General features: G+C 38.9%; 1 protein-coding gene across 13 annotated transcripts in view; it reads left to right on the top strand.

The window, feature by feature from the left end:
• SH3KBP1 (SH3 domain containing kinase binding protein 1) overlaps positions 1-14,168 on the top strand; it is a 352,898-nt gene that overhangs the window by 333,432 nt on the left and 5,298 nt on the right. For all 13 annotated transcript variants that reach the window (XM_043537957.1, XM_037901491.2, XM_043537958.1 and 10 more), the window contains 3 exons: positions 3,545-3,654; positions 8,534-8,659; positions 11,526-11,797. In XM_043537957.1, coding sequence (XP_043393892.1) covers positions 3,545-3,654; positions 8,534-8,659; positions 11,526-11,797 — 508 coding nt within the window. The remainder of the gene's footprint in view (positions 1-3,544; positions 3,655-8,533; positions 8,660-11,525; positions 11,798-14,168) is intronic.

Genomic DNA, 14,168 nt, shown 5'->3' with positions numbered 1-14,168 from the left:
TAGAACCAGTCCTGCCAACTAGGCTTGGACAGCAAGCAGAACACTTTAAAAAAGATTATGCTGCATTAGTACACTGCCACAGGGTGGCTGGCCCCTGTAAGTGAACAGGTCCGGTGGCCTGGTGCCAGAGTAGGTGCTCCCAGTTTGGCCAATTAAGAGAGCAGGGCAGCACGTGGGGCTATTAAGGGGAGGGGAGGGGGAAGCTGAGACCCAGTTTGAGAGAGACCTGGAAGTTAGGAGACTGGAGGTATTATCTCATCTGAGTCTTAGGTGAAGCCTACTGCCTGGAGCTTGGTTGGTGTCAGACCAGAGAAGGGAAGGGCTTCTTGTGAGAAGAATTTGATTGTTTGCTTCCACGGGCTGCTGTATGGTCTACAGCACAATTAGCAAGACTTTGCATACAGTAACTGCTTCCTTTTTCTGTTATGGCATCCCACATTTCCCAGAACAAGGGAGGTATACTGTACTCAAATGTAAAATCCCAAAATATAATCTTCCTTAGCTATATATAAATTGTTTTATAATCACATGCCTGCATTAGCATTTAATGCTGTCATTTCTGCACACCCCTATATAATGTGTGTACAATATATAAGAGGAAACCTGGCTAAGAACATTGAAAAATCATTGTAGCATTATATTTCATTGGCAAGAATAATCAGAAAAATAAGCAGTGTAAATAAAAAATTGACCCTAACTGTACAGCATTCTACACTGTACATTCATACACCAACTCTGCTACCACTGAGACCTGCCTTTAATTTGAGCAATTGCAGTCTTTGTTTTTCTTGTACCGATTTAATCAATTATTAAAATAATTTGTTCTCTGTGTGAATAGTACTTTAGGGTCTGCCTCTGAAGTGCTGATCAACTTGGCAAGGGAAGGATTTGAAAGAGATACAAAAGTCTAAATAAGAAGATCAAAAAAAGGGCAAGGGGGTTCTATAAATGAGTTTGCTATTTTAGACTGGCACAAGTAAGGGTCCTTCTCTTTGGGCTCTGACTTACAGTTTAATAGGATTTTATTTATAGTGTCATTTGGGTTTTTGCAATCTCACTAGTTTGGCAGCATATAACGGAAGTTAAATCTTTCCATCTTCTGTATTTCTCTTTTATAGTCTGTATTTCTCGTAGAGGCTATTTTGAACTACTTTTCTAGCAATCAGCTGTAGATTGAGAAACTTGAAAAACTGGGCTATTGCTAAAACCCTTCCATCTATTTCTTGTTGTTAGAACCTTTTCACAGAAGTCAGGTTTCACTATGGACAAAACTATTATATGGTCCATCCAATTTTATTAATAGTCTCCTTCATTCAGATGCTCACAGCTTTTACTGACTTCAGTGACACATGCATTCAGTTGCTGAATCTAACCCATATGTTTTTACATTAAAATGAACAAAATGTGAATGTTTAATTACTCTGATCAAATATAGAATCATATGTTTGATAATAATTCATGAGTAGGATCAGCAGTACTACACTTAAAAAATGGAGAGAGCTGACTTCTCAAGTGTGATCCTTTTATATACTAACCAGCACTTTGAATTAATAATGTCACCCTTTTTCATTGGTTGCTTTCCACGATAGTCTAATTACCTGTAGTAGTTAATTACCTTTTATAAGAAAAAAGGAGAGAACAGTGGCGCTTTGGACAAAAGTCACAAGACAGAGAACAGTGAAGCTGTCAATGTGTTTTCTTGGTTCAGTGGTGGAAGAGATGGTAGTCAAGAGGGTCAGAATTTACCTTTATTCCCCATCTTTAAAACTTAAGGTAGAGTTGTGTATAGTGGTTAAAACACATGTCATGGGTTCTAATTCAAGTTGGGCAACTTATTAACTGTGTGGTCTTAGGCAAGTCACTTAACCTCATCAGCCTTTATTCACCTCAGCTGGAAAACTGGATAGAAGTGGGGTATTACTGAAAATCAGATGCCACATTTGAACTAAGATTTCCAGAGAAAATAAATTACACCCAAACAAAAAGCAGCACTAGAGGGCAAAAGGATAGGTTTCAGATATATGTTGGCTGGATGGACTTTTAAAGTTTAATCCATGCTCTTCCACAGTGGCCCATTGCATCACCTGACCTTTGCAAAGATGAACTTGTAACTTTAGACTGTCAGATCCTGAGTGGCAGAATGTGTAACATGCCACAGTGGCAAGGCTAAGATGTAGGTTACAAGATCCAACAAAAGACGCGCTGAAGGCATGTTCATTAGAGGACGGGCAGTTATTTGTTGTGTGTAGAAAGAGTTATTCCTAAAATGTTGTAAAATTCTGAGGCAAATAACCTTTAGAGTACCATAAGAAGGTCGTTGAAAGTAGTGTACACACCTTCCTTGGAGATTCTCCAGGGTATTACTGCCACAGAGATACATGGTTTAAAATGTAGATCCTGTTTAACTCCCAGCCACCAAATCCTCTAAGTACCTGAAATCTGTTTGGCTCTCCTACTTAATGTGCAACAGTTTATCCATCTAATGGGTCTTTATTTTCTATTATCTGTCATTTTAAGGATATTACCCTTGTGTATTATATCAACGTAGCTTGATCTGCAGTAGATTAATTGCTCCTTTACCAGGTCTGAATACAATCCCATTTAACTCTTTGGTATATATATTTTATGAAGGATTTGCAGTTTTTGGTTCACAGCCAATGCATTCTTTTATCGAGTTTATTCTTGAATCACATATTCCAATAATTTGATAAAACAGGGGGACCAGAGGGGTGATATATCTATCTCATACACAAATGCAGTAGAATATCTTAAGTTGAGGTGGCTGAAACAGTGTTGTCTATAAAACAAAACAGATGAGTGATGTTAAACCATCTGATTCAAATGTGCTCAAGAGCAGTAATATTCCTTCAGATGCCATATCCCTCCTTCAGTACTAGCATGTGGCTGGATTCAGTAAACACTCCATCCATGTGTCTCATGTCACATAAAGCCAAGCCAGGTTCCTGTTCTTTGAATTGACTTACCCTGGGCCCTGTAGACTTTTAGGAGTCTACTGAGGTGTTTTCTTTTCATTGTTATTATAGGTTTCAATTAGTGATCATTATCAAATGCTGTAGTGCAAATCTAGCATTGGGGATACAAACACTGGGAGAATGTGCATGCTATTTTCTGCCTCAAATTACTCATAGAAAAATTGTTAGCCTCTCTAGCAGCAACAAGGTAATTTTGCAGCTGCATTTTCCGTTTCACATGACTGGGACAGTTTTGTCATTCAATTTTAATTACACTGCTAGGCAAAAAAGTCTCCTGAACTCTTTCCATGCCTGATTATAACTGATCCAAAGAATAAGCATGCATGGCAGAAGTTAAAAGTGCCTAGATTTCAGCTACCCTAGATTTTTTTTTAAACATAAGGGTAGCTAAATTCTGAAAAAAAGAACAGAAGCAATATGATGTAATGGGGACTTAATTTCTTTGAGATTTTCCAAAGGTAGGGGTTTTGTTTTGTCTTTAGTATAAGTTTGTATTGTTTCTCTTGGAGAATGATTCTCAGAATTGACTCAATGTGATCTTTGTTTTTAAGATCTGGAAGGTTTTGACTCTGTAGTACCAGTTGCTGAGAAGCTCAGTCATCCAACTACAACCAGACCAAAAGCTACTGGCAGACGACCTCCATCCCAGTCACTCACATCTGTACGTTCATTTTTTTCTTCCTTTTTTTTTCAAATTACTTTCTGAAAAATTTTTTCTTGGTAAGTATCCGTGTTGTTCAATCCTTTCATTTACACTTAGGCAGCTGTGTCACACACACTAATGAGGTGCTGGAGGTGGTTCTCAGGGAGACCCTTTTTAAAATTGTCATAATTTTGAATGTAAGTTTAAGAACATTCTGTGTCTAAGAAAGAGTTTCACCACTCTCTGGATACTACTAGATCATCTCTACCAAGCGTGACTGGAGCTCATAAAAATACTTTGTCAAGGTTCCTCCCCCACTCTGAACTCTAGGGTACAGATGTGGGGACCTGCATGAAAAACCTCCTAAGCTTATCTTTACCAGCTTAGGTCAAAACTTCCCCAAGGTACAAAATATTCCACCCTTTTGTCCTTGGATTGGCCTCTACCACCACCAAACAAATACTGGTTACTGGGGAAGAGCTGTTTGGACATGTCTTTCCCCCCAAAATACTTCCCAAAACCTTGCACCCACTTCCTGGACAAGGTTTGGTAAAAAGCCTCACCAATTTGCATAGGTGACCACAGACCCAAACCCTTGGATCTGAGAACAATGAAAAAGCATTCAGTTTTCTTACAAAAAGACTTTTAATAGAAATAGAAGTAAATAGAAATAAAAAAAAAAGATCCCCCTTGTAAAGTCAGGATGGTAGATACCTTACAGGGTAATTAGATTCAAAACATAGAGAACCCCTCTAGGCAAAAACCTTAAGTTACAAAAAAGATACACAGACAGAAATAGTTATTCTATTCAGCACAATTCTTTTCTCAGCCATTTAAAGAAATCATAATCTAACACGTACCTAGCTAGATTACTTACTAAAAGTTCTAAGGCTTCATTCCTGGTCTATCCCCGGCAAAGACAAAATATAGACAGACCCACATACCCTTTGTTTCTCTCCCTCCTCCCAGCTTTTGAAAGTATCTTGTCTCCTCATTGGTCATTTTGGTCAGGTGCCAGCGAGGTTACCTTTAGCTTCTTAACCCTTTACAGGTGAGAGGAGATTTCCTCTGGCCAGGAGGGATTTTAAAGGGGTTTACCCTTCCCTTTCTATTTATGACATACTTCATAAGAGTTTTTGGAGTAGACCAGATTGCACTTGAGGTGTCAAGTACTTTTAAAAAAGTTTCCCCAAGGAGAATATTCCTTGGTCTTTTTAGGGGTCTTCAAAACTGCCCCCACTGTCAAATTATACAAGTTGAATTCTGTGCTATATTGGCAATAAACACATTATGTTTTTAGAGGAACAAAGTATCAACATTTCTAGCAAAGTGAACTTAATGTGCTGTCTGTTTGCCAAATGGTGTTGCCTTCTTCCTTGATTGTTATGATTTAAAAAAGCATTTTTATTTAAATGGTAAATCAAATCAATATATTGAAGTCCCTCACCCTTCCTCTTTGCAAACATATACATCCCTGGAAAATAGAGATTTTCAAAGACTAAGGGGAATATCTTTGTATGAGCCTCTTGTTCAGGTATGGGCTACTCATAACTGACACACACACTCTCTCTATATTTCTGTAATAACATGCCAGTTGCAGTTTTTCTGCATATTAAGTCATACTTTTAAATTTCATTGTCCATGTTTGCATGTTTTTCTCTCATACTTTCCTGCCTCTTCTATAAGAGCTGTTATTCTTGACTCATACTTACCTGTGAGAAACTTAAATTTCATCTTTTTTTTTTCACGACAAGAAAGAAATAAAAAGGGGCAATTGACAGAAGACTCCATGTCTTACACCAGTTGCACATCAACTGTGACTTTTAGGAAACTCTTGCTCAACAAGTTACACCCAATAAACAGTGTGTCTCAGATGAAGGAATCAAAATGACCTATTGGTTGTGCCCGGGGGTCACTATTTAATAGATCTGAAAACCCAAAAGACACTCCTTGACATCTCCAGATACTAAACATGTGACTGGTACAGGGCACAGCCAGATAAGTTCAGTAGCAACAACAATTAAAGAAAATGAAGAAATTAAAATTAAAGATCAGAAAAGATGGAATTGAAGGGATTGAACAAGAAGGGGAAAGGAAGAATTTCAGTAGCTACACATGAATTTTTTTCAGTTATAATATAATAATGTAATATAATATTGTGATTTCCTAATAACAGGCCTTCTCTCACTTATCATATACCCATGCAAGTACTCACAATGATAAAAGGCAACCTATCCACTATTCACACATCCTGTTCAATTCTGTTATCAAGCAACCCATTAGCCGCTGTTAGCTCTAAATAATGTATTTGTTTTTACTGACATCCAACAACCAATGACCCAAAGGACTCAGGTGTGTATCAGGATGATATTAATTTTGATAGGGGCCCAGGGCTGTTATAGTTTGGGAGTCCCTCCTTGCATATTCAGTTTCTTTCCTTCACTGTTTTACCACCACCCCTGTCCAAAGCCAAAGAATCAGTTGTTAAATTACCTTGGTTATTTCCGTTTTCTTTTTTAAATGTGATATGGTAAAGCTGAATTAAAGTTAAAATGGACAAAACCATTTTAATTTTGGCCCATAACCAGTAGTAAGGCTTTAATTACCTAATTACCAATAGCAGTGGTATTCAGTTACATTTTCTGATGAGCCAGATAAGGCAAAGTCCAAATCTTGGTGGGCCAAAGGGCTCTTCAGGTGTTTGTTCTCTAGTGAAACTGCCACTGGCCAGGGCTCACAAGCTTTCAAGAGTGGTGTGCCAGATTGTATTTATTAATCTCAAAATAAAAGGTTGAGTGAGCCAGTAGGCAACAGTGCAACAAAATCTTTCAAGCAAATAATTATATAGATTCACTGTAATGCTATTAACACAGCATGCTATTTATATTAATTCTATTTAAACTGTGAAATTAACATTATAAATTAATCTCACTAGGAATGAAGGGACATCTTACTTTCTTTTCCTTATTGTCTGAAATTTTGACACTTGCACCATCTTTTTTTTTTTTTTTTTTTTTGAAAACTTCTGTGCAGCATGTGATCACGTGAAAGTATGACAATTACTCATAACTTCATGGTGTATAACTAAGTATCTGAGTAAGCTCCCGATTAAAAGTGTACCACTGTAAGTAGAAATGTATCAATGGATTGTAGATCTAATCTGTTTAAATGTAAATGAAAAGCTTCTACATTAAATCCATGGCATGAAAGTCAATAGAGGGAAAATAAACTGAAGTGCATCGGCACAGAACCCATCAGTTCTGCCATCTAGTGACCTGAAGAAGAGCTCTGTGTCAGCTCCAAAGCGTGTCTCTCTCACCAGTAGAAGTTGGTCCAATAAAAGATTTGCCTTACTCACAGTGTCTCTCTAATATCCTGGGACTAACACAACTACAACATCACTGCATACATCTAGTGCCCCCATCAGTACTGCCCAGCCCCCATCAGTTCTGCCCTCTAACACCGCCCATCAGCTCTGCCTCCTCCCCAGCCTCACCTCTACTCCTACTGGGGGTTCTTCACCCCCCTTTTTCAGGCCAGAGAGGGCTGCAGCAGGGTCCCCTCTTCCCCTTCCTGGCAAGGGGTCTTCACCTCCCTCCCTCTTCCCTGGTCAGGAGTTACAGGGTGGGAGAGAAAGGAACAGAAAAGCCATCCCTGCTCACAGGAAGGGGTGCAGGGGAAGAGCGAGTGGAGCTGCCCAATGCTTCAGGGCTTTTTATGCTCCTTCCTCTCCTCCTGTGAGCAGGGGCTTCCCTCCCTTCAAGTGAGAATAGGCCAGGCTCCGGAGAGGAGAGGGATGGAGGTCTGCTGAGTCACTGTGATTGGCTGCTTTCCAGTAGGTGTGAAGGAACATGACTGCCAATTGAAGATGCTATAAATGATATATCAATATCTAGATCCCCTATAGGCCCTGCATTAATCCACCCCTTAATGTATGAAGACATAGTCCAGACTACCAGCTCCACGTAATAGGACCTCCCTTTCATCTGTTAAAATACCACTTAGGGGGAGTAAAGCTATCTTTTTCTAACTTCTCTGGATCTGTTATATAGATCAAATTGTGCCCAGCTTCCTGGTATGTGACCAATATAATTTTGCTGCTTAAAAAAACAAAAATTTGATCATGCACAAATACTCAATCTTTTATGTATAATTTTCATTTTCTTCCATTTTTTGTTTTTGCATGTTGGGATGTCTAAATGAGAGTATGCTACTGCTAACACTAATGTCTCATGTTCATATGCTAGAAAAATAAAGTGGAGGGAAAGTGAATAGCTCATCATGGAAATAAAAAAGATAAAAAACGGAAGGTTACATTTACTTAAAATAAATCTAAGAGCCAGTTTGTGGTTGACTCTGTGCAAGACGCAAACTGTGCAAGGTCAGGGGGCAAAGGATGCAATGAGCTTTCCCCTCTTCGTGCTCCTACACAGAGGCTAGACACAAGGTGGATTGGAATGCAGGTGCTGTGTACAGATAGCAGCACTAACCTCCCCAAAAATGGTAGAGTGAGGCCTGCACCTGACCAGGCCAAATGCATCCTCTCCCAGTGCGGTGGAAAGGAAGTAACAGCAGCATACGCACCTTATTAACCTCAGCAAAATTCTGCCTCATTAAACTAAAATTCTGGGGGGCAGGAAGGCGCTGTGCACCCTCTTCTTAACAAAGAGTGCCCCTAAATCACAATATAGCCACTACACATTTGTCAGTTCAGTATTGCTCTTTCTATTCGCCACCCTTTAAAACAAGGTACTAATTAAAACAGAACTTTGAAAACCTTCTTTTTGAGTTATAAGTTGTCTTGTATGATAACTTTTGATATTATTTGCTATGTAATTTTTTTCTTTTAAAAGTAGTCTAGAATGAAAATATCTGTTTTTATTTTTTGCCTATATAGTCCTCCCTTTCAAGTCCTGATTTCTTTGACTCACCAAGCCCTGAAGAGGAAAAGGAAGAACATGTGTCCATTATACATAAAGCAACTGAAGTGTCAAAGAAAACAAAGACTGTTACAATATCACAAGTAAGTTAATCAGACCGTTTTGATTACTCTGCATCTGCTAACTTACCCTCATGTACATGCATTGTCGTTTATTTTATTTATTTCACTTTACCCATCATCTCAGTAACTAGGCTCCTCAGGGTAGTTAGTTTTAAAAAATACATATAATACTGAAGGATTGTCCTACAGTGAAACACAAGATGTAGGCCTAGTCTACACTAGAAGAGGTTTGCCCTTACAGCTTTGCAAGTATAGCTATATGGGCAAATCCTCCCACTGTAGACACATTTTATACTGGCAAAAAAGTGTGTATCCCAATATAGCTTATACCCACTCCCTGAGCAAAATAAGCTGTACTGGCAACACTTTTTTGCTGGTATTACTGCCTGGTATTCTGGTATTCTATGGCTTTTGCCAGTATAAAAAGGTTGCAAAAATCATATCCCTAAGCAACATTACTATACCACAAAAGTTTCTGGTGTAGGCAGGGCCTTAGTAATTAAAGATCTAAGTTCTGTTTGAACTTAGAAAAGTTACTAAATCTCTCTTCACATCCTTTTCTTTTCTGTTTACTATTAGGCATGTTGTGTTGTCTATTTGTGTAACATTTTATCTTTGCTTTGAGGTCCTCAGAGAAAAAATCTGATACAAATACAATGTATTATTTATGATGATTAAATATTGATCTCAATCAAGGTTTCATTAGTGCAAATGACCCTATTATCTGCCTCAGCTACGGTACCCCAGTCAGTCAAAAGACCAACCAAAGAGGTAAATCTGGCACCGTGTCCTTTAGACTGTCAAACTCTGGCCACTGCTGACTCATTGGAAACCAGTTCCAGAGGTTATGAATCCCTATTGGGAATATCCTGTGGTCATCCAGAACTCAAGAGCAAAAGCCGTCAAACCACTAGAATTAAATCTGAGAGGGAGAAGAGGATGAGATAATTGAGTTCCAAACCATTTATGATTTTAAATATTGGTACCAAAACTTTAAATGTTACTGGTAAGTGAACAGTCATTAGTGTAGAACATGTCATATTGATAATATATCGTCACAGTAGCCTAGAGAAAATGGAACCATGTTAATAATGAATACAGACATCTGTATTTACTGCTCTAAACTGTCGTACTGTTCTAGGTAAACTTCACAAGGGAGCTGCACATCACAGAGAACTATTGTCAAGGTTTTAGGCACCGAATTCCATTTAACTTAAAAATTTGTTTTATTCTGATTCTAGTTCTCTGGATCCTAAATGTGTGAAGCAAACTTCTAGCAGAAAAAAACAAAACCCTAGCATGGTCTAGTGGATATCAGCCTGGGAGTCAGGAGACATGGGTTCCATTCCTACCTCTACCACCTTTTGAGACACCTTGGGCCTGTGCTTCTGTTTCCTCTTCCACTCTGTCTTATCTGCCAAGGGCTTGTCCATGTGTAGTTTTTGCACCACTTTCACTAAATCAGTTTAGAAACAGACATAAATATAAATTCACAGGAATAAACTATATATGTATAAGCACCTTCAAATTGTTGAAACCTGCCCACAACAGGGGTTGTACCACTCTAAATATATCAATATAAAATCACAGCCCTGTCTGAAATAAATTGGTATAAAAATTTTGTGTAGGACAGGCCTTAGACTGTAAATTCTTTGGGGCAGGACCTGTTTCTTACTGTGTGTTTGTACAGTGCCTAGCACAATGGGACCTCTAGGCACTACCTTAACACAAAATATAAATTCTAGATTGGATATTTTAAAAAGAAAGATAGCCACATTTGTTATGGTGTTACTGAAAGAACACTTTCTGTATTGCTCCCTGTGCTCTGCAGCATTTTAATCAGCAAATACTGTTCCCAGAGTTCTGCCAACATCAGTAAGTGACAAAGTTTAGTCTAACCTGTACCTCACTTCCTAATCTGTAAAATAGGAATAATATTTCACAGGGACGTTGTGTGGATAAAAATCCATTATTTTTTTATTCAGACACTTCAGTGATGTGGGCCCATATAAGTACCTACATAGGTAGATTAAGACAATGAAACTTCCAAGCCCCAGAATTCCTGTATGAAAGTGTGGAGATGTAGACATGAGCAGAAACTCAGTACCAAAGTTACACAATTCTTTTAAAATAGTTGAACATATTATGTTTCTCCTTGATAGATGTTTCTCATTGATAGATGAATACTTCCTGCAATATGAGGTACATTTGTTCTGATGGAGGATAGGTCAGGGAGGTTTAAGGATTATATAGCTCTTAAGTAATAGTCTGGGTAAAGTAACTTTTCCTTTTCTTTAACTGTGTTTTGGATTGCAGACAGAATCTTTCAATTACTAGTTGAAAATCACAACTAATTTGGTACTGCAAGAAATCCTACTTAGTTTCTCTGCATGACACAAGTTGCATTCTCACAGAAATAGGTCAGCTTAGCTCAGCGTACTCTGACTTATAACAAAGTTCTGTGTGAAACGTGTATCAAGCACTTAATTTTGTTAGAGAATTGCCTGTGTCGTCTTAATAAAAATGTAAAATCTCTGTTTTTAACTCTTTTCACCTTTGTATCTGTCTTATTGGTGACCTAGATTTTGGTAACGTTTTTTCCTTGTCAGTTGCAACAATACTGATGGAAAACATTTCAGTGATGGGCTGGGCTGAGGGTCCCTGGCAGGCTCAAGCTTAATACTGTGGTTGTTCAGAAAGACAGATTTGAGTAACAGTGACGTATCGTATCCATTGTGCCATGTTGAAGCATGTAAAGGTTCTAACCAAACCCATCAGCATGACTGCAGGGGAGTAAAATATAGCTAATACTGAGATGTGCTTCGAATTCAGGAAACCAAAGCTTCTTATCACTGGCAACTTAATATTCATTGGTTTTTGTTGACAGGTGTCTGATAATAAAACTTCATTGCCTCCAAAACCAGGGGGTTTGACTAGTGGGAGTAATGTACAAGCATCGTTATCCTCCTCATCCTCACCTGCACTTCATTCAGTTACTGTGGGAACAACAGGCCATAGGTCAAATTCCCCATCTTTGTTCAGTACTGAAGGAAAGCCAAAGACTGAGCTCTCAAGCCAGGGTCCGGCAGCCTTGGAAGAGCTGAGAACACAAGTTAAGGAGCTAAGAACTATCGTTGAAACAATGAAAGACCAGCAAAAGTAAGCATTAGAAACCACAACATCCATTCTAAGCATCTTTACTGTGCTTTGTACCAATCTTTTCCATATAATATGTGTGTTTGTGTGTGAAATTCCTTTGATCTTTGTGAGACAAAAAGGTTTCATGAAGACAGATGTTGAGAAAAATTTTAAAATACTGATACAGTCAATCTGATAGTTTGTAACAGCTTCTCTGGAGCTACGTTGTTTTATCATATAAGTACATGTTTACATGGACTTTTTGAAAAGCTGAACTGCTGACTGACAGAGGTTAATGAGTCTAACGAGGTGCTACTGTCTAACACGTCAGTTGTCATTTAGGGACTCTTAAATATGTTGATCTGAAAGCTGAGAAGCATTTCTAGTGGGGTTTTATACTAAAATTCTTTAGTAGTTGTTAAACAGTTAATACAGTTGCCCAGAAAGCTGCTCCTCCAAATGATTTTGTTGCAAGTGACGGGATTTCTGAGAGTCTAGAGCCCATCTCACCATGATGTGAGACATTCCAGCCCCCTCATGAAGTTCAGCCCTGCTATAAGCCAGCAGAGCCTCTCCATCCTGCTTGCAGTGTTCTCACAGGAGGGGAGGGAGGAGTAGGGAGCAAAGAGCACAACAGCCCAGCATGGCTCCACTCCTTCTGCCCCACTTGCTAGGATGGTGCCTCTGCTCCTCACCTGCATCCCCCTGCAGCACCTGCGATGGGAAGGGGCAGAGAGAGGTGAAGAGCCCATGGGAAAGGGGAGATGAGAGGGGACGCTGCTGTATACCCCCAGGCCTGGGAAAGGGGAGTGAAGACCCCAGGAGAAGCAGTGGTGTGGCTGTGGGGGGAGGGCTGAAATGTGGGAATAGGGACTGATGGGAATGGGGGGACTGAACTGATGGTGGGGGCTAGGGTGTGCTGTTGGGTTCAAGGAAGGGGAGAAGTCCCAGGAAGCACAGGAGGAAAGAACAATTAAAATAAAAATGAATTTTTTTAGCTATTTGGACAATTATGAGATTTTAAAAAATAATTTATTGTAACTACTGGATAATGTATATAGTTACACAGTTATCCAAATTACACAAAGAAAGAATGGTTTAAAATTATTTGTTAAATACTTAGAATGTAACTGAATTATTTAAAAAATAATATTTAGGGATTGATAAGTATCATTACTGCACTGAAATATAGAAAGCTCGGAAAGGTGGTTCATGTTGTAAACATATTCATGTACATAGAGATCTTTGCAGCTCACATAAATCTTTATTGAAAAATAATGGGAAAACTTGATACATAACGAGAGTGCTCTGTGTTTCTTGGATGTTCTTTATTCATTTTCCAGCTCCATTTTACAGGCTTTGTATGTTTTCAAATATGTGTAAATTAGATTTTTCGTCATATTTTATATTTATTACATTATAGTGCTCTCCACTAAAGTACATATATTATACCTGTGTACAATACATTAACATAAGTACTCCCCCTCTTTCCCACCAGCCTGGGTGTCTTCCCTCTCTTTATCCGTTCTCTCCGTTTTTGAAGGGGCATCCATCCTAATAAGGAGATACCATTAACAGAGGCCACTTAGGACTAAATAAATAAAACAACTAAATAAAACAAATATTTAACCATTTTGCATCTTCTCCATTCTAATTCTCCTTAAATATGTTTGTGTACCTCCACCATCTCCATTTGAGCAGCCAGGGAGAAGCATGTGTGCATTAAAGGTTGATTTTTCAACCTGAAATTATCATACACACGTTACCAGAAGAGTAGAGGGAGGTAAAAAGTCAAAAGACAGACTAAAAAAACATGGTTTGATGATGTTTTATAAATCTCATTACTTTTTTAGGAACTGGCTCATGATTTTTGATCTTGTGAGGCTGGCAATACTGTAACTGAATTGTGATTAATAATGAGTTGAAAACTCTCCTGTCATTATTCTGAGTCTTACATTTATTTTTATTCTTGGGGGAGGGGGGATATTGGGAGGGTTTAAACTGCTCAAATCTCAGAAGCTGGGATTTTCTCATTATTTTTGCCCTTCCTGAATATCGCTGATATCTTCCATTGTTCCCAGTGGGAATGAAACTAGGGTACCCACAGGCCAGGCCAAAAACAGTAAAGGGACAGGGTAGAGGTTTGGGGAAGAGGATTTTAGGAGTACCACTAAAACCTGTAGTGGCAGAGGAATGTGACAGAACAAAAAAGGAGACTGTAGGGGAATAAAAGAACACGGGGAAGACTGTCAAGTAGGGGTTGTCGAGGTGAATGTGGCCCAATTTGGGCCAACTGACACCTATTCCCAGCCTGCCTTGCATAGCCGCTGGCCCCAAGAGCCCTCTGGCCTGACATTCTAGCAGGAGCTGCCTCCAACTGCTGGTTTCTGGC

Source organism: Chelonia mydas, chromosome 1, assembly GCF_015237465.2.
Source record: "Chelonia mydas isolate rCheMyd1 chromosome 1, rCheMyd1.pri.v2, whole genome shotgun sequence".
NCBI lineage: Eukaryota > Metazoa > Chordata > Testudines > Cheloniidae > Chelonia > Chelonia mydas.
Note: the sequence above shows the minus strand (reverse complement) of the source record. Positions and strands in the feature narration are given on the sequence as shown.